General features: G+C 41.5%; 1 protein-coding gene across 4 annotated transcripts in view; it reads left to right on the top strand.

Annotated features, from left to right (window-relative positions):
- VRK2 (VRK serine/threonine kinase 2) overlaps positions 1–21,144 on the top strand; it is a 41,676-nt gene that overhangs the window by 17,629 nt on the left and 2,903 nt on the right. For all 4 annotated transcript variants that reach the window (XM_015856794.1, XM_015856792.1, XM_015856793.2 and 1 more), the window contains exons 8-12: positions 3,131–3,263; positions 12,109–12,229; positions 14,934–14,992; positions 17,159–17,340; positions 20,819–20,983. In XM_015856794.1, the coding sequence (XP_015712280.1) occupies positions 3,131–3,263; positions 12,109–12,229; positions 14,934–14,992; positions 17,159–17,340; positions 20,819–20,983 (660 nt within the window). The remainder of the gene's footprint in view (positions 1–3,130; positions 3,264–12,108; positions 12,230–14,933; positions 14,993–17,158; positions 17,341–20,818; positions 20,984–21,144) is intronic.

Here is a 21,144-nt window from a genome sequence, read left to right as displayed (position 1 = left end):
CTGTCCTCTTCAAGTGCATGAGCCTTCCAGACCCTGAATGTAGAAATTCACTGCTGAGAAGTGTTGTGAGTGGCCTGAAATCCCTCCTGCAGATGATTTCTTTCCCTCTCTTATTTGTTTATTCTTCTATTTGCCTTTATTGGCTTTTGTTTTGTAAAATATGCTGTTTCTGTACTAATTGCTATACTTAAAACTTTTTGTTCCAAGATGGGCTCTGATCCCAAGATCTATTTTAGTCTGTCTTTTGTAGTATGATGTCCGAAGGAAGCTGACAGCTCTATCACTATTGGCAACCTGCCTCATATTAGTAGATGTTTGCTTAATTATTTACAGTACCTTGCATAAACTTAGTGGAACCACTGAAAATGAAGGGAGAATCCCTTTGCTGTGATCTGTTCCATGATGAAGCTCCTGTTATACGTACTTCAAGAGAAAGAATATACCCCAAGAATCCAAAGTTTCAGCTTCCCCAGCCAGTGCAGCTATATGATATAACATGCACGAGTTGTAAGAATTTTATGTTTAGTAGATATTTAGCACTTTCTATATACAAACCCTTGTGAAGGAGTAATGCACAGAAAGAGAAAGAGAAGCACTGAATCTACAGCTGGTTGCTTGTGCGTGTAAATAATTATTTGTGGGAAGACTTCAAAAATCTTGCTTCTAATCTGTAACAAAATCTGTTAGTAGCAGACAGTGCTAAGCACTCCTGAGTCTAGTACAGTCTGGGATGCATTTTAAAAACAAACAAGAACTCTGAGATGAATCAACAGAGTTGATTTCTGCAGAGGAAGGTGGAATATATAGCATAGCACAGCTCAAACCTGCTGTTCTAGGCTTACATTACTTGCATCTTCGTCATCCTTGATATTTCTTGTTTGCAGCATCTTACATATCTTACTCTGTGCGTTTTCTTTCAGTTCTTTTGCTTTGCAGTCCCTATAGTTTGCAGATGAAAGATACTTGATTTTGGGAAACATGCTAATGCTGACTTCATATTTCTCATTCTTCTCTAATAATCATCTTCCTTTCCCCCTTCCTATATTCTTTTTAAAATAATAAAACAAAGCAAAACAAAACCAAAACCAAAAAGCACCCTACAAATTACGTAGCTATCCTTACCCACCATGTTCTCAGCAAATTGAGAAGGGCGTGCTGCGGTACATTATCAAAAAGTGAAAAGCAGCTATAAAGAACTATATATCTTTTTAATGATGAAGGGGCTATAATGAGAATTGATGAAATGAAATTAATGGTGATTTAAAATAATGTAGACATTCTAATAATAGTTTTGACAAGGTTGTAACGGTGCATTGCTGGTTTTGTACAAGCTGAAGGGGACTCATTTTGCAGGTGGCCGAAAGGCTTTCTGTTGAGAGGCTGCCATCAGCTCTGTGATTATGGAAAAGATGTGGTGTGAGAGTTGCAGATGTGGTAAATGGATGGGCCAGAAGAAATGGGCTGAGCAGTGACAGATGTGGCCAACTTTGGGAACTAAGTGGTGTGCTCAGAAACGTTGTGTGTGAGTGGCTTTAAGAAGTCATTGCTTTTGGTATTACAGAACTTTGAATTAGTTCTCTCATATGGACTGTGAGCTCAATTAGGACAGGTACCAGAGCATCAGGAATATGCTGGAGAACGAATGTAGGAGAAAATCAAATCAGTGAACCCAACAAAGTTTATGCCTTGTCCCAGATTTTCTGGACATGCCTACAGTCTTTAATCTTGTATCACAGTTTGTATAGTCTGTCAGGTGAAAAACATAATCGGTAATCTTAAAAGCCATCACCCTGCAGGAAGCGAGTGCTGCATCCCAGCTTACACGCTCCAAATAAGCACAGATCCTGCAGCAGAAACACTAAAACCAAGAGACCAGCCATCCTAGGATTTGAAGCTGCCTGGAGCACAAACAGGAATCAGTAATTCAACAGCATGCGCTACAGAATGATGCACTAAGTTTTCTTGAGGGTTTTTTGTTTGTTTGTTTTTCCTCTTCCAGAAGTGATATAATTAAATTAAAAGAGAGTTCTGGATGAGTTTATTTTAGGGCTATAGGGTAAACTTTTTTTTTTTTTTTTTAGCTGAAGAGGAAACAAAAACTAAGGTTAGAGTAAGAAGAAGGTTTCTTTGTAATAGAGTTCAGTGCAAATGCTTTCAGATGATTGAGCTTCAGCACCATGGATTAGTTCCACTGGCAGTATAATAGCAACCTGTAGCTTTATTTGATTTTATTTTTTGTGAAAGGACTGTCCTTAGACATTCATTTTAAAAAATAAATAAAAGCAGTTCTCTAATGTGACAGCTGGTCAGTGGGAGGGAGGAAAAGGCCAGGTGAGCATGTGCAAATGACAAAGTGAGAAAATAACCTTTAGGATGTTATGGGGTGGATGTATTGTGATTAAAGTCCAGCTGCTTTTTCGCCTTGCTGTGGTAATTGACCACATGCATGTATTAAATTCTCCCCTGTTGGAGGGTAGAACATGTTAATCTGAACTTCATGCACTGACTGAACTTGTCTTCAGTGTAAGTGGCGAAACTGACATGGATGCAGTACTTCATGCACTGTGCTTAGAGAAATGGGTACCAAGTGATATGTTGGGGGCGGTCTCGACAGGCAGCACAGGAGCACTGATGTAAGTCCATATATTTACTTCAGAATAACTTAGAATGAAGTTTTTCCTCTGTGTCTTTTTAAAGGTTACTTTGAACTCGGGGATTATTTACAAAGTTTGCTTTCTGGGTTGTGGGGGATACTGGTTTGTTTTGCTAAGTGTTCTAAGTAAGGGAATGAAGGGGTCTCACAAGCAACGTGAGAATGCATAAAAGATGTATTGCCATTTATGATGTCTGGCTGCCCAGCTGGAGAGGAGAGAGCTTAGGAATAGGATAAAAGACTGAAATTCTGCTTGACTGTGGTATAAGATAAAGACTGTAGTAGTAGAAGGATTTAAATGGGGAGGGCAGCTGTTATAGCCCCCAGTTGTACATATTTTATCCTGAGGCACCATTTGGTTTAATAAAATTTAGATCTAAGGCTGTCCTTAATCTATCAGTTTCTTAAGACTTAATTATAAAGGTTATACTTTCAAAGGACAAAAGCATTATTCATTTGTCTGTTCATGTCTTCCAGGTTTATCTTGCAGATTATGGACTTTCCTACAGATATTGTCCCAATGGGAACCACAAACAGTATCAGGAAAATCCTAGGAAGGGCCATAATGGGACAATAGAGTTTACCAGCATAGATGCCCACAAGGGAGTAGGTAGGTTTCTTTTTTGTGTTTCGGAGAAGTGATTACAGAATGAGTAATCAGGCTGTGAGAGCCAATGTGTACAATAGAAGTAGTCATGGGGTTGATCAGACCCATGTGTGGTGACCTCTTCTTGTACCTGCAAGCACTTCTTCAGTGCTGGTGAGGAGGGGGGCAGCACAGTTTAAACTGAAAGGCTGCTGCATGTGTGGTACAGGAACCACATGAGATGCCCTAAGAAAAGCATGAGATGCCCTAAGAAAAGCTCGCCGTTACGTGTAATTAATTCATGTTGGGAGTGCTGGTTTGTATTGCTGTACTCTGTAGAGACAGAGGCAGTGTTTGTTAATGTTGCGTTGTCAAGGAAAAATGTTTCAAGTTTGCACTGTCCTTTAGGGAGGGCTGTGTCTGAGTGTCACCATCTGTGTTGTAAGAAGATATTTCAAGATATTTCTCCTTCTGCAAGGAGAAAAACCTTTTCTGAAGCCATAAAGTGTTAACTTTCTGAAATCTTTTTCCAGTAGCCTTTCATATATCTTACTTATTTAAACTCACTTTGATGGTATTGGAAACACATTTGCAGGTAAATTACATACATAGTCCTTTTATTGGATATTGATTGTACTGCCTTGCATTCCAAGGCAGACTTAATTCAACAATTCCCTAATTAGTTAAAGTCATAACCTATGTCTTGTATTCATTTACCATTAATTAAACCTTAGCTGTTTATTACACCGCAGTCCAAATCCAATAGCAGACCCATAGAGCCATGGAAAAGGGAATGGGAGGTCAATATTGAAAATATATGGTGCAGAGTCCCACTGATGGCTGCATTGTTCACAATCAATATGGTCAATGCAACACAACTTTCTTAGTTGCTATGTCAGCAAGACAAAAAGTCAATTCTAATGTTATGCTAGTGAAAAAATGGTGATTATTGAAAAACTTTGACTCTTGCTACACAACAGTGTTTTTGTTAACTTTTCTTTCCTTTACTCCCCCCCTCCCATCCCCAAGATCTTCTGAAACAAAAGGAATGGTTTTCTGTTGTCAGTTTTGCTAGAATCATAGTGTCGCAAGTGATAACTGTTGAAATCTGTGCTTGTTAATAGCTGCTGGAGTGTTACCTTAAACTAATACTTTCTAACGAGTCTTAGTTGGCACAAACAACTGTGTATTATTGCTTTTTCTATTAAAAGGGCCATTGACCATGTAATGTAGAGGGTCTTGATAATTTGCCGGCACTGTTAAAACCTGCAATCGTTTAACTCTGGTCATTAGGAAAAATGAAATCTGACTGTCAAGTATTTGCTGCTTAAAGAATTGCACAACTTCACCATCTAAAAAATGTTTGGTGATGAAGAGGGCATCCGTTTCAGCCTCTTCTAACCTGCCCAGTGTGTTTTCTGGATGTTTGACTTTGACTTGTGTTCCTGATACTGAGAGGTGTGTCTGTATACTTGTATTTTATGTGGGCACTGTGAATATGTATGGCTCAGCGGCTGGGTGTTTATAGCAGCTACCTGGTCTAGTAGACTGGTATCTATTGTGAATGCTTGATTAGGTGACTGGTAATTGCTTTTATTTGAAAGGAAAAGGAAATTTTAATGGAAATGTGTGGCAAAGCATGTGTGTATTCAACCGTACGTTCTTGTATTTAGCCAGCTCGTGGGTTAGATTGCTTTCTCAAGCTGCTAAAGCCATGCTGGAACTGGTGGGAGCTGGCAGACTCTAGAATAAACAAAATATTCCGAAAGGTGGATTGAAGGGGTGTTTCCTCTATCCTACACTTGAAAAGTTTATACTTCATAATGGCTGTGAACAGAAAGTCTTTTCAGTTGCTTCCATCAAAAAAGCCTGCAGAAAGTGGTATCTGGTGTGTTGCAAAGAATCCAAACTGTTTGCAGTGAATGTCCCAGCTCTGACTTTGTAACAGCCTGAATCCATTAAGGTCAAGTTACCAGTTTCTTGTATGCAGCAGGTCTCTCAGCATCCCAGGGAAAATATACATCTGCAGTGACTTCTGCCAGAGAGACCACAGATCCAGATGGCAAAATACGATGACTGGTATCACTCATCTCATATCTTGTTGTGAGCTTCAGATCTGCAGAGATCTTTTGAGAAGCTAAAGGCCTCCAACAGCTTTGCAAAGGGCTTTTCTCAGCAATCTCCTTTTTTATTCCTGACATACGATCAAGTCTCTCAAGCACCAATTGCGAGGGGGTGCTCTTCTGGAAAGTGTTTAAAGACTGCATTAGTGTGGCCAAATTACAGCTGAGCAGGCAGCCTTAGTTCTGGCGTTACCCAAGTTTTCAGCATGGAATGTTTTTTACTTGAATGCTCTCAGAACGTAGTTCATTTTTTAAAATGTTGTTTTATATAAATGAGATCCTTTCCAGAGGGTATTTTCTGAGTGCATGTAGCAACATAAATGTATTTCAAACCCTAAATCCTCTAAATAAGTACCAGTAGTGCTGTGTTGAGGTACACAGATGAGAACATTCTGACTTGCTCTGGTTTTATTCATAAAGTAGCTACCTGAATATATGCAGTGATTTGAGATGCAGGCTGAAACTTAAAACAAAATCGTGAATTCGTTGCTTTCAAAAGTGCCTCTTGGCAATGCTTGAAGCTGATAACCTTCTTGCGTAAAGTCAATCAAATGCATCCACTTCCTACTCATTTAAATCAAAACTGGTGTTTCCCTAGCTGAATTGAGAGATTAACCCAGCTTCATGCCTATTTATTCCCCAGGTTTGTTGAGGAGCTCATCACTTGTAGAAGTTACGCAGTCCATCAAGATCCAGAAAGTTTCCCTTTTGAGCATCACAATTAGTCCACGTTTGTCCGATAGCCTCTGGTAAGGGTTGAGTTGGATGTGCCATTCAAAGAGCAGGTGTGACACTGTGTGCCAGTGTGGCTCTGTGCTGGAACACAAGGGCAATTCCCATGAACTGGGAATGGCAGGGAGGAGCTGCCTTGCTTGTTCCTTGGCTCTTAATGCTGGTTTTGCTTTTTGCAAGAATTGCACAGATCACGTGCTCACTACCCATCGTGTGGGTGCCTATCTGTGCAGCCTGGTCTAGGGAGCCTCCTTTGGCAGGGGTTGGACTAGATGATGTCTAGAGGTCCCCTCCAGCCCCTACAACTCTGTGATTCTGTGTGCAGGCCCTGCAGACTGGCTCTCCTGTTCTCTCTGAACTTGTTTCTGAACTTGTTGGATGTTTGCAGGTATTCACCAAAACTGCAGCTGCATCCTTCCTATACCTGGAGTTCATCCTCAGCCAAACCAAGGCCACCGCTGGGGCTTTTTGCCACAGAGTCCTACCGACAAGGCTGGCTCTGCAGCTTGTGGCTGGATCTCTTTGCAAATGGTGTATGGCCAAAAAGCAATGCTGAATGTGGCACTGTGGGTTCGTTAAATCAACCTCCTTTTTATTGTGATGCAGATTCCACATTGCACAACTGCGCTGTTAATTTTAGCACAGCATTGAGTATGCATTGTACTCACTTTTAATGACCATTCTATATAAACTGTGTTACGTTGGCTGTTGATTGATAATTAGAGAGAAATATATCTGTGCACAACATACGTTTAAAAAATGGTTATATAGTGTTAAAATGTAATATTTGGATCAATGTCTCCTATGGATTTTTGTAGATTTTCTACTCACTGAGGCATGCAGTCAATACCTAATTTCTCTGGAGATATACTGTGCTTAACATATTGAGTTTTTTTAAATACTCCAGTCCTGTGCATTGAGTGCCTTAACACCAGTTTTAATTTGCTATAGTTGATGAGCGTAAGACCATCTATGCTGAATTCCCTCCAGCATATGTTTTTTTGCCATAGGGTTCCAGGTAACTCTCCTCTTCTTGTAACAAATGTTGCTCAGTAAGTTAGTGATTTTGCCATCTCTTGCATTGAGCAGGGTGACTAACAGAATCCTTGCAGGACTGATATCTGCACCTGGAAGGCAGCAGTGGTGACTTGGGACAGGCATAACGCTAAGCAGAGCATCTGATGCCTCAGTAAGAGCTGCTTTATTAGTCCCGTGCTGGGGAAAGATGCCACATTTTAGCCAGATCTTCCTACCCTTCCCACTGGGTTACTGCAGTTTGTGCTCCTTGCAGTCCACCCTGATGTTTGTGTAGTGTTTTTACAGGGCATGCAGTGTTGGGCTGATTGTAGAGACAGATCTGCAGTTCTTGTTTGTGTTTTCCCCGCGGATCTGACAGAGCTGTTGCTGTTTGATATTAAAAACATAGCTTGGTGCTTGTCCATTTTCCCTTTTCTGTTACATACAAGTGTTGACTTGAATATCTGCAGGGCTCATTTTGTGAGGAGGGATGTTAAGGAATATAAACACCTGTGCCTGGAAAAAAATTCTTTCTGGGCCTGCATGGCTTCTTAGGAACTTCAGCTCTAAATGGCTCTGGATCAAGAGGTTTATTTGGCGTCTGTCTGTGTGCAGTAAGGAGTCAGAGGGAGCCCACTGCACTTTTTGTCACTCACATGAATTATTGATTAGCTGCACTCTGTGCCTCCCAACGACCTTGTTCAGGACAGACTGTAAATCTAAAAATGAAGGGAAAATATAACTGATAAAAAATGGGTGGAACTTTGCAGTGTGAGATAAATAAAATGATGTTTTAGTTTCTGAATATTGGATTGGAAATGTGTCCGCAGTAGAAGAGGGAGCAGAAGGTCATGGTAAGAAAAGGCACAGTCAGGCTTTGGAAAGAAAAGAAGGAAGATTGAATATGTTCTTAAAACCACCTCCATAAGCTTATCCTGCCCTGCCAGAACAGTCAGAAGTAGCAAAAACAAGATGTTGAGCATCACCATTTTTGAGCATAGCTGATGAGCGTGGCTTGGAATTAGCTGTTTTCTTTCATTTTAGTTTCTCATGCTTTACACCAGAAGTTTAAACAGCTAGTGACCCTCACAGCTGCTTGTCAGCCCCTTATCTATGTGGCCTTTACATTTATTTTTAAAGAGGAGTAAAACTTCTTGTTTCCATGTGTTCTGCTAACTGCAGCTCCAGGACCTTTTGCTTCCAACCCAGTACCTGTATCTGTCGCCACCACCATTTTACCTCCCACTCACATCTCATTGTGAACTTCCCTTGCTTTATCTTCTGCTCCCTCTTCTGCTGCAGACATGTTTCCAATCCAGTCTCCCTACCTTCCCATTACTTAAACTATTTAAACATCAAGTTTGGGATGGAGACTGGAGCTAGCATAGGATGAGTTGCTCGCTGGCATAACCCCAGGTTGAGTTATCTAGAAGAGGTGTAGTCAGCACAGCGTTTGCACTGGATTTGTTTTTCTTTGTGGTTATTATCAGTGACTGCTTCTGCAAAGTGCCCAGTAAACCGTGCAGAGCCATGCATGAGGGAAGGAAAGACTGCCCCAGCCCCTGCTGGCAGCTGACCTGCCCAAGGCTGGGTAACTCTGTGTATACGGCCTCTAAGCACTGCAATAAGTGAGCCACTTTGATTTAATTTATTAAAATACAGTAATGATATATTTTTACCATACTAATATTTCTCTGTAGTCATGTTAACATGCCTTTTCTTTATGGGCTTTTGGATTAATGGCTATGGTATAAGTTATATTTGTTTGTGATTTAATATGGATTTGTATGCTGTAATGCCAAGGAGAATCGGAGGTTCCAGTTCATGCAGATACATGATGAGCAGCTAAAATGATGTTTTTTATGAAAAGCTTCCAATTTAAAGAAATGCTAGTGGCAAAACCGTAATGCAACAGTGCTAATTAAAAATAATAGAAAAACATTTCATTTATTGCTCATTAGCCTCCCAGCTCCTTACAAAAGGCCTGAGAAAGTGAGCTGAATGAGGGCCGTAGAGGAAAACCGCCATTTTGACGTGGTTTTAAGATGAGTTTCTCGGGAGCAGTGTAGCATCGAGGGCGTAGTGTGGTATCATTTCTGTTCTATTTTGAAACAGTAATCTGAATTTATATTAGGGCTCAGACAGTTGCCAAATCCAGTATACAAAGATGCATAGTATATTTTCTTCTCAGGGTGAATTGCTCCAGTTACTTTACTCTGAGTTATTGTTCAACCCTATGGCTGCAAGTTGAGTATATGTTTGTAGTGCATATAAAACTTCTTGTGGCCTGACTCTGATTTCACTGACACCGCTGTTAATTCACTAACTTCAGTGGAGTTAAGCCTGATTTATTAGGCAGAAGTGAGGACAGAATCGAGCCTTAAATCTTCCAGTAAAAAAGCTAAACGATAAAAATACAGTGAAATAAAATATTGCAGAAAAATAAGAGAATTCGGTGTAAGCGCTGCTTTGGATACATACATTTATAACAGTGACGACTCAGCAAGCAGAATTGTTGTGTCTGCCTGGCCATCACATTGAAAATGAAGCCAGGTTGACTTCTGTGTTGATGCTCACCAAGAATTCGTGTACTCCCCAGTACTGTTCTTCTGCAAGTAAACTTATAGTTGATATTTATTTATTAGTGCTTTATTTGGGTGAAAATCTAATTGTCCCATTGATCTTAGGTCATATTTACTCATTTAAGATTACTTATTTGAATATGTTTTTTTTACTAGGATCAAAATGATATTGAATTTGAGGAAATTGGCATCTGTGGTACTGAGCTGGGAAGGGAGCAGAGAGAAGGAATAAGCAAGAGCAATGGTGGAATCACATGTTGACATTTTCACGTGGATCTATGCAAACACACGCAGAAGTCTTTTAGCAGTAATGCTTGCAGTGACCTGCAAGACAAAGTGATGTGGGAATTTGCCATCTCCCTGTAAAACATTTCCCCTTTTACTTTTTAGTGATGTACAGCTTACTTGTGTGGGCCTCTTTTCCTTACTGTGGCTTTAGGAATGCATTGAGGTCTTCCTTGCACCCATCTGCTGTCTGTGGTAGCTTTGCTGTAGTGAAGGACTGAATGATCCAAATATGAGCAGGCCGGTAACTGATAGCGGCCAAACCATAACTGTGGAGCAACCACGTTCTGCAGGGAATGTTCTGTCAGCAGACCACTAATGTTAGGTTAGCTCCTGAAATCTCATCATCTTGGCGTTACTTACAGGTTGGTATCCAGTAGTTCTGCATCACGTGGTAATTTTGACAGTTTTTCCTCTAAAGGCCACTTTACGTAGCTCGTATTGCACAAGCAGATGCCAGAGAAGCGTTGTGTGAAAACCAGAGGATCTGCAATCAGAGCGCTGGTTTATATGGTTATAATCTGGAATTGCCATAATGGCAAAAGGAGTTGTGAACGCATGTGTATGAATGGAATCGTTCCACTGTTAACAGGAGATTTATGGCAGAAGAAATCACTACAGAACAGCAAGTGGTAGAGACTGTGTTTTTATTTTAATACAAGAGCCAAGTCTTGCATTAGGACATTGTTGAATTTAGTGTAGAAAATAAACGACCCCTGGGGGACAGCGTAGCATTGTGTTAGATTGAAGAGCCTTTAATAACCCCATAGTCTAATAGCAGTTAAGATAGAGAATGCATAAGAAGTTATCTTCTGCTTTTACAATAATGTGAGCACGGTAACAAGAAACAGTTATGATGTGTTGGCATCGTTGCTTTTAGCAGATGACTTTTTTAAATTAAAAGATAAGTTTGCTGAGTGACTTTCTGGAATTTAACGAAAGCCCATAAAATATGACATCTGTTTACAGCAGGATTAGCAGCACTGTGCTCAACTACCAGCCTTCAGACAAGATGCATCGAACAAAGCCGAAGTCTTCTTTCGCTCACGTTCAGTTCAAACTCGTTTTGGAAAAGCATAAATTTAACTTCTGCATATGCTTTCATCTTGATCAGCAGTTTCTGGTTTTGCGGGTTCCACGTTGTCTTGGCAAACTATAGGCTGTAAACGTGCACAAATACATACTGCAACAATTCCTGCTTGTTCTGGTTTTTTGCACTCTTTGACTAGCAGTAAGCAACCACAAATGGGTTAGCACTGCAGTTTCCCCTTGGAAAAGTCAATCTATTGACTAACTGCAGTTACCTGTTTTTCTGCGTGGGAGGTACTTGGGGATGGGTTTAGTCTTGGACTGAATTACATCTAGGTGTTTACATTCTGTCGTTAATACATCCATTCAGGTTGTGCAGGGTGAGAGTGAAGTTCTTCCTGAAATAATTTCCTTAGTGCAAACGGTAGTGATAAATTTACACAGGGCTTGATAAGCAGCAAGTGTGTTTTAGCCTGTGCCGTGTCCCTCCTCTACACAAACCATTCATGGTTCTTGCAGGCAGGCAACTTGGGCGTGCAAATGTACACTAGATGGCAGTTTTGTCATATCTTCCAAGCTTCAATAGCTCTGTAGTAGAACAGGAAAGGCCATCAGTGTTTAGTCTGCACTCGCAGGGTCCCCGCATGACCACTGTGGACCCCATGGACTTCCTGCAACATGTGTTAGCAATTTAGCAGCAGACATTTATTTCTTTGTTTTACTGCTTGGCTCTTTGAGAAAGTGTTGGTACTCAGTTATGGGCTGTCTGGATCATGTCAGAGGCCATGGGGATCAAGTCCATGTGACAGGCCAGACTGAGGAAGGATGAAGTTGGAGGAGGTGAGGAAAGTGACCCTTACTTCAACAGTAACAAGTCACTGCCTGTCTGTGGACTGTGGCCAAAAGCCCGGGTGTTTTAGGTCTAATGCAGCTGAACAAACAAAACACTTTGCCCATTTGGCTTTTTCATATTTCATCTACAGTAGTTCAGTCAAAGTCTTTTCTATTTCCTAAGAAGAGCTTCTTATTCTTCATCTTTTTTTTTTTCTCCTTCATCTTTTTTTTTCTCTCTCCCCCCCCCCCCCCCCCATTCTGTTTTAGCTCCATCCAGACGTGGTGACCTTGAAATCCTTGGCTACTGCATGCTGCAATGGCTATGTGGGAAACTACCGTGGGAGCACAACCTGAAGGACCCCGTAGCTGTCCAGACTGCAAAAACAAAGTAAAACCGAAACAATACACACATACACACGTACATGTCAACGTCTTTGTCACTTATAAAAGTGAGCCTGGGAAGGACGGCCTGTAGGGTGTCACCTTACGAGAAAGCAAGAACGATTTTCCTTAATTGAGAGATGCTAGAAGCTGTTAATGACGGGAACTTTCCCCAGTTTCTGTGTACGTATGGCTGTGGCGATGCGATAAACTCAGCTGCACAGTCTAGTCTTTTTGTCTGCTATGTATTTTTTTGGTACCCCTTTCAGAGCAAACACTTGTGAATGAGCATGTGCCTTACTGCACATGTAGAAGGATGCTATAGATTTCCACTGCAGATTGTAGGGGGGGCTTTGTAGAGATGCTGGTACTAAAGTCTCTTGGAAGTTTTCTTTCACATTTGCATCCAAGGTATTTAACTTTCCATTTGATACCTGTTTTGTTTTTATTTTTTTAGCTGTCTGATGTAGGTTTTTAAATTTACCCAAGCCCACTGCTGTTACATTTAAACACCAGCATACTAAATAACTTGTGTAAAATCTTTTCTTTTTCCCGGCATGACTCATTAGAGCTTACTAAAGCAACAGAGTCCATTAGTGTTTTCTTTCACTGTTTTCACAGTTGGGACTTTAGAGAGTTAATTGCATGTGGTACAGAAGAGCGTTTATCCATAAATGTAACATCACAATTGGAGGAGGCAGCAAACTTTTAAGTAGGGCAAGTCACAACAGAGGTACACAATGGGGATAGCTGATCCACAGAAATCAATCTGCAAATTCAGTGTGGCATCGGCTCTCAACAGAGAAGAAGGTTAGCCTGCAGACTGTGGATAATACAGATTGCATCTGTAAATGTTGACATCGTATGTTATGTTTAATATTTCTCCTTTAGAACCTCTGATCATTACACAGCCCCCTGCAAGCTAACACTTACACAATTCAATGTTAAATCAATTTAATCAATCGCCTTGCTTCACTAATTCTTCCCTTGCGATTAACCCTTAATTCTTCCCTTGCAATTGCTGGGATTTTTAGGATGCCAAGCAAACAGATGCTTAGGAGGAAATGCACAGAAAATGATAGATTAGATTAGCAGCGTTATCCTCCTAGTCTAATTAATTAAGTACCTTGGTATCAAGTAACGTTCCACTTTAACGTACCTTGTTTTTCAGTGCCTGAACTATTTGCAAGGGCCAGAAATAGTCATCAGGATACACATGGGCACCCAGTTGCTTATCTGTCACTAAGTACATTACCAGCCCAGGCAGATGGCTTCTGGGCACACCAGTCTCTTGCTGTGAGAGCGTGACTATGAGGAAGAAGGGCCAGGCCTGGAAGGTGGGGTGCAGCTGAGAAGCGGGAGTCAGAGCAGGACTCAAATTCTTTTGCTTATGGATAGTATCAGCCTTCCCTTATGGGTTCTTAAGCCTCTCCTACCAGTAACACTGGGACAGTGAGGTCACTGTGCCAAACCCATGGGCTTCATTAAGGGCTGCTGGTATCCTCGAGTTCAGAAATTTTCATGCTATAATTGGAGTGGGGTCTTTGTCTGAACTGGAATTTAAGCTAAACTAAAACGAAATAGACACGTTTAAATGTTTCGTTTCTCCAAAACACAGTCCAACCTTTTGATATTAGAGAACAGCTCCTGGTGGGACCAAGGGTCCTTCTGGCCTTGTGACCTCTTTTGGAGGGTGGTCAGGAGAAAGAAGTGTTAAGAAGAATGAAAAAGGGACTAAATCACTCTTTCAGTGGACTGCGTTTTTTGAACATTACTGATGACTTTTATTTATTAAGTAGGGAAATGAGGCGACTGTAGCATGGAGGTGTGCACTGCACGTAGCTAGATGTTAAATAATCCTCCACTTTCTGTTACAAAATGCAAAGCCCACGTAGATAGCTTTGCAGGGCAAGATTCCCAGGCCTGAACTTGGAGGTGCTTGTGTTACCACAGAACTAGGGGCTTAAAGCAGGGCATTCCTGGACATCATGTTTGTCTTGCCGGCAGCACTTGGCTGAAGTTAGGGTCTCAGTGAAACTGTTGCATGCCAAACAAACTAATTTTATGTGACTGGGTAACTGGATTGTGGCACTGAAATACATTATTTTCTATGTACCCCAATTCTACACATTTGGGAATGTATATTGTTCCCAGTCAGCGGACCTTTGTGACTCCTTTAAACAAAACAAAGGATCCTTTGACAGCATTAACAACGCAACTAAAGGAACAGATTTCACTCAGGAAAAGGGGGCTGCTGCATTTGCAGACTTGTGCGGGTGCTAAGAAATGCTCAGATATGAGAGCTGGTATTGCTTTGCCCAATTCTAAGGTATGATTTATTCTGAGCTCTGGTTTTCTTTCTTTCATTCTTAATTTTCATACCACAAATATGAATCACTACGCTGAAATCAGAACAAGTCCAAAGGATTTTTTATTTTTTCTCTGTCTAGAAAGCTTAAAATTTCTGCAGAGAAAACCGTGGAGGTGCAGTCTTAGCTGTAAACCCGGTCCTGCTGAAATCAGCAGCCTCCCAAGAGTTAAAAACACAGCTGGAGAGGGGAGTCTTGTTTTAAAAGCAGTGCTGTGAATCATAGGCTATCCTGGAGGTCCACTCCCTTTGGAACTGAGACTTGCTGTCTACCTAAAATCCCAAATGAAGAATCACCTGCTCCAAAACCGCATTAAATTGTTGTATTCTCCTGTTGTTTCAGACTTATGGATGAGCTCCCAAATTCGGTGATGGAATGGAATTCTTCTGGAAGCAGCTGCAGTAAGTGTGCTGACAGTGTGGACCACATAGCTCTTCAGTCTGCTACTTAAAGTACTGGGATGTCTTACTTTATTTGGGGAAGCAATGATATAAATGAAACCAACTCTTTGATTTAAAATATTAATTGCCAAACTTTGACACCTGAAAGGCATTTGTGAGACCTGAGTTCATGCAGTCTTATTGGTCGTAGGACAAACGAAGAATAACCAAGTCCTGAACTTTCCTGACATGCCTCACAACTGCATCAGATCTAGAAATCAAACCTGGCTCTCAGCTTCTTTTTCTGTCTGCATACTTCTTTGATAGCCTGTCCGCATCCTTATTGTCCTCCCTAAACTCCCCTCGTTTTTCTGCCCACCTGTTTAATTAGTGAGTCAAATTCTGAGGAGAAGATGGCTGCGACTTCTTTACTGAATGTGGAACAATTAGGGTTGCGAAGGTGTTTCCATTGTCGGCAGCTTTTTATAAGGTTTGGCTCTTTCTTTTGCCAGATCCAGGAGTACAGGTTTGGTGGTGGTGTTGTGCAGTTAAAGCTGAGGAATGAGGGAATTAGTAAAGAAATCTCCACAGTGCTCAGAGATACGCTGTGTATTAAATAGGGTATTAAGATAGCAAGTAGTACAAAATATGTGTAATTCAGGAATGGATGCATTCAGGGCAGTTTTCCTTTATCCCATTTGTGTAAAATTTGGCACTAGTGGAACCTCTCTGAATGCGTATCTGTCCGGCATAATAATTCACCCTGCAATATCTGCGTTTAGCTGATAACGGGGTGGTTACATAATACTCATTGTGAGATTACGTCAGACTCATTAGTTTTAGGGTGTAATTTAATTTAACTAATATTTCTGACTTCAGTGGATTTGGATCATGCCCCTCATGTACAAGCTTAAGCTTAAAGCATTTTTATCTTGAAGGCTTGTTTACTGCAAGGGCAGAAACTAATTTCAGGATGCTGTTGGATGCTGGTCACTCTGCAGTGCACGATTCTCAGTGCTTAACGATACTTGGTGATGAAGGATACTTAGTGCTTTCATTGCAGTAACTTCTACTGCTGCTTTTCTGCCTTATCCCATAAGCAAGCACTAAGTAGACAATGCAGGCATGGAGGGCTACGTTTTCAACCCCCAGGAGTGGCAGCACGAAAATCTTAATCTCATTTGTGGTGCTTGAGGTATTGATGTAGGGGATTTCAGCCATAGGTAATCCAGGCTGGTTGGGAAGGAGTGACTATTATAGGAATAGAACAACTGCCCACAAAAGGTCCGTAGCTTAATGTTTTGAGTTTGAAAAAGCAGATGAGTGCATAATTCATCTTGTCATCTACCTCCTTCGCTGAAATACAGAAGTAGCACGCGGGGAAAACATCACACGTCCCACAAAAGCCAGCATCTATTCTTTATTTATTCCCTTATTTTCATAATTTCTGCATCTGAGTGATTGGAATGCAGGATGTGTTACATAAAATGCATTCACAATCTACATCCATATTTAGTAAGCCTTTGCTTCTGGGATTTCACTGGATGCTGATGTCTGGTGTGGCACTGCAGTTTGAGGATACACTTGGGTTGTCAGCTGAAAGAGAAGTTTGATCCACCCCTGTATGTTTTCCCCGGGAGATTATTTTTGCTTTTCTTGTTTTTAGAACCATTGAAAAGCAACCTAATGCTGCTGTTGGGCTGTATTAGTAGGTAACCTCAAACTAATGCTGTCATTAGGCTGTATTAGTACGTAACCTCAGAACCAGCGTTTGTCCAGCTGTTAGAAGACAGAATTTTGTCGTTCACCAAAGCATTCTAAGGATATCTGTGCAGATCACAACGGAGTCATTGAGACTAGTTAATACTTAAAGTCATGTTTTGATTCTGCAAATATGAAAAACTTCAATGTTTATCAGTAGAGTTCTGATTAATGACTGTGTTTGGGTAACTCCTAGTGCCACACAAATTACTGCATGTGCAGAACAAGACACAGTGCTTAAGGGTTAGCTTGTGTATCCAAGTCAGTCTTTTCCTTTCTCATCTCTGAAGGACGAGATGTTATCAGCTCCATTTTCAGCGTTGCCTTCAGCTGAGGCTGGTTTGGCAGTATAGGGTTGGCACCCATTTTGGAATTAAAGGATCGGTCTACACCAAGTGAAACTTACATTTGAAATGCGTTCCACAGGTGAATTGTCCAAGTTTTTGAAGCATGTTTATGGCTTAGCTTATGATGAAAAGCCAAAGTACCAAGAGCTTAAGAAAATCTTGTTGGATGGACTAGAGATGAGTGGAATTCCCTATGATGGCCCTCTGGATTTTTCCACTGCAGGATGCACACAGAACCACCGTGCTGCTAAAGCGTCAAAAGTAAGTAAGGGAACTTTGTAATTATTTCTTAAATCTCCCTCTTCATTGTTGCCTTTGATTTTGTAAAAGAGGAAATAGTTTAAGATGGCAAAACGGGACTGACACAGCAGTTCTTTTTGCCTTAAACACACCACGTTTGTTAATTCCTGTTTCCCCTGGCTTTGCTAAAAAGTGGGATGTCAGCCCTTAAGGAGGAAGAACTGTCATGAGTCCTTTTGACCTACAGCCCTTCGCTTCAAAGCAGCAGGTCTGTAGAGAACAATTTACTTTCAGGATAATGGGGAAGTCGAGGACTTTGTTCACCAGCATCTCGAAGGCAAGCCTGGATGCCGGCTTTTTCCTCCTTTACAGATTAAAAGCAAAGCTACCTTTATTAGCGAAAGCATTTAATTCATTTTCTTGCTTTCAGACTGTTCTTTGTCATTTGCCTTTATGCTCCTGCAGCCACTAATGTGGAGGTGGTATTATTCTGGGATTTAACTCCGTTCTTGGTATGCAGTGATGCACTAACGCGGGATTTAAAGACTGACAGCTAATAGCGTTACGTTTTCCTTTTGTACTTCTAAGCCTGAAACGATACGGTTAATAAAACCTTATTTTAATGAGTGGAAATTGAGGTAATTAGCGGTCTGACTGGACTTGCTGTGAAATGTCAGTCCCGGCAAAGCTCTGCCTTGAAACTACCCGTATGCAAAAGCCCTGTTTCTCCCTGTGATGTGTGCGCAATAAGGATGGGGTCAGGGTACCATTCATTTTTAATATTTCTGGTGAACTTTGGACCAGCACAAGTGTACGTGAGCCAAGAATGCAGGATGCAAACTAATGTGACTGATAGGCTGCTGGATGAACGGTGATTCAAGTATCAGCGCACAGATGGTTCTGATTTGCTGAGTTTTGTAGCTGCTGCAACTGAAGACATAAAATATCCTTCTAGTCATAAATTAGCTCTTTGGAAGCAAAACCTTGGCACCAGAGCTTTACAACCTTCAATTAGTAGGGAAAGAAGTATTTGAATGACTGTGGTATTGACATCTGTAGGCCTGCATAGTAATCATTCCTAATAGAAGAGAATATCTGTTTGAGGGGGTTTTGCATGGCTAATTAACCACCAGTGAGAATATGTAATTTTTTCATGATCTCCTGATTGTCACCTTTCTCTCATGATACAATTACGTTTTATTGTAGCCAGTGCCTCACAAACCAATTGTCAGCACTATTTACATGTTGCGGAAGGCAGGACCAGAGTTCACGTTTAATAAAAAGGCACTGAGTTTTGATCCTGGTAATTGCAGATACTTAGTTTAGCAGTTTTATTGACTTTTCTGGTTTTAGCTAATTTGAGACCATTTGTTTTTCCCCCCTCCAGTTTGTGCCATTTTCTGAACTTACCAGCCACCTGGTAGTGCAATTAATGGGTCTCCATTTGATCCAGTTGGGTCTCTGGGTTGCACGCCCAGAGCAGGATAGCAAACAGCTCCTCTGTTGTTCTCACTGCCTGGCCTGGGACTTGTGCAGTACAGTGTCATAAAGGGTAAAACTTCTGGACTGTAAAAGTCACTGCAGCACTTTGCTGTTGGCGAGTGCGTGACCCTCCTTCAATCCCCACGAGTGGGATGTGTCACTTGTTAGCACTCTGGTGCTGCTGGCTCAGGGACATTTGTTTCCAGTGGCCAACAAGTCAGATCCCAGCACCTATAGTTACACATTTTGACATTGGCTGCCTTAAGAAGAATGCTTAAGGGCCACATAATTACAAGCAGAGAGGGCAGGTAACCTAACCTTCTCTGGTTTTACTGCTGTTCTTGGACAATGTGGGCTGCAGGCTGAGGGCGCGATGCAGTTTGGTGCCAGTCCTGGCAGCACTGTGGCAGGCAGGCAGTTCCCCTTTGGAGCTCCTCACGCTTACCCTGGCTCCGACTCCTTTCATCTCACACCTCTGTGTTCTCTTCCTACTCCCCCTTTTTTTCTCCATCTACTTCTCCCATTGAACGGGTGATCTGAAGATAGAGGGAGCCACTACAAACAGGCCTGATTCCTCACTTCTGAGAAGCAGAAACTGACTCTAGCTGCCCTGTCTGCAGCTACCTGTAGTAGTTTTGTACAGGAAGGAGGTGAACTTGGGTTAATTCCCATCTGAAGGCCAGTAAACACCCAGCACTGCCCCTGAGGAGATCCTGTAACAAGACCTGTCCTCAGAGGTGATGTGAAAAGGAATCTTTACAGGGTTTGAACGTTAAGGTTCAGCTCCCTGTGTTGCACGTTAACTTAATCTTGAGATGACATTAAAAGTGAAACAGTAGTTACATCTGTGTTCCCTGTTTCAGTTGCACATTGAACAGATGATATAACATTAATTAGGTTAATTCTCCAATTTGTTTACAACAGTTTTTGGCACTGGATAAATATTCTCAGCTTTCTCACCTTCGCTGAAAATGCTAGAATTAGGGCCAAACGAAGTATGCAAGGCCAGCTGACTGCTTGTTAGATGTTGTGTTTCATATTGGAAACTGATTACATTAATACCCACTTGCCATGTTAGCAGCATGGAATACTGTCATTTTTAGGCATACGACAAATATTTTCCCGAATGCTGTAAGCCCTGCACTGAAAGCCATTTAGTCATTTAAGGCACGCGTGCCTTGTGAGGATAGCAGGCATGGCTGTCAGCAGGATCAGCAGCTCCTGCACGATGCACCGTGGTGCTGCGATGCAGAGAAAACAGCTTGGACCTCCAAACTGTCAGGGTGGCACCGAGCCTTGCTTATGTCTTGGGGTTTCTCAAGGCTATTGACAGTGTTATGTCCTGAGGTAGGGCAGTTATTCAGAACAAATACGTCTTTATGTTATGTTTCTAAGCAATGATGTTCACAGATCCATAGATGTGTTCTTAAAAGGTGCTTTGGGTTAAACTGTAGGAGGTGCTCTTACTGGCACTTCCAACAGTATTTAGCTTGTGCAGTTTCTCTCTCCTATATGTATTTAGTTTGCAGTATGCATAAGAAGCATATTACTTCTTTTCTAGCTTCTATATTGAGACACAGCTGCTGCACATAGGGCCATATGCAAACATTGCAGTTACAGAGCTATTAGGGTGCCAGAAGTACCAAAGGCATGTGGCATACAGCCTGTGTTTTGGCTACGTTTGTCTTCCAAGTTAAAAAAGCCAAAAAAAGACATAATTGGATACGTAGTGCTTAGAGCAGCACTAGGAGGAACTTGTATTACCTCAGTGATAGATGAATATTCCGAGGGGTGTAACTCAGGTTTAGTCTGTAGCCTACCTCCCAAACACAGCACGGCTCTAACTTTGTACTGCTTGAAGATGGCATCTACTGGCAATTGAAATGCTGAAAAGAATTCTTTAGAAAGATTAAAGCTGACTCTCATCCTATGCTCTCAACAGTGAAGCCAAAAAGCTTTTCTTTTTAAAGTACTGCGGCCTTATTTTTACTGTACAAAACTGACTGTCCATCAACAGGTTCGCCTACCAAAGCCTGTGCCAAAACCAGCTCAACGGAACCAAAAAAAGATGGAAAGTGAGGAAAACGTCTGTCAAAACAAGGCCCGGACTGGAGCAACGGGCAGACAGCTCCAGGATGAAGAACAGCCGAGTAACTCAAACTGGACACTTCCCCAAACAGAGGTGAGGGTGTTGGCAGTGCAGTAATGCATGGTTGTCTCCTGGATTATCTCACTCTGTTAGCTTGCTGGCCACCTTTTGGGAAGGGCCAGGAGGAGAAGAGTGCTTGAAAAAAGTCAAGCACCAAGTCACAAACACCAGAAGCACACATACACTTTATTGGC

Source organism: Coturnix japonica, chromosome 3 (genome assembly GCF_001577835.2).
Source record: "Coturnix japonica isolate 7356 chromosome 3, Coturnix japonica 2.1, whole genome shotgun sequence".
Classification (NCBI taxonomy): Eukaryota; Metazoa; Chordata; class Aves; order Galliformes; family Phasianidae; genus Coturnix; species Coturnix japonica.
This window is presented reverse-complemented; position numbering and strand designations above follow the sequence as displayed.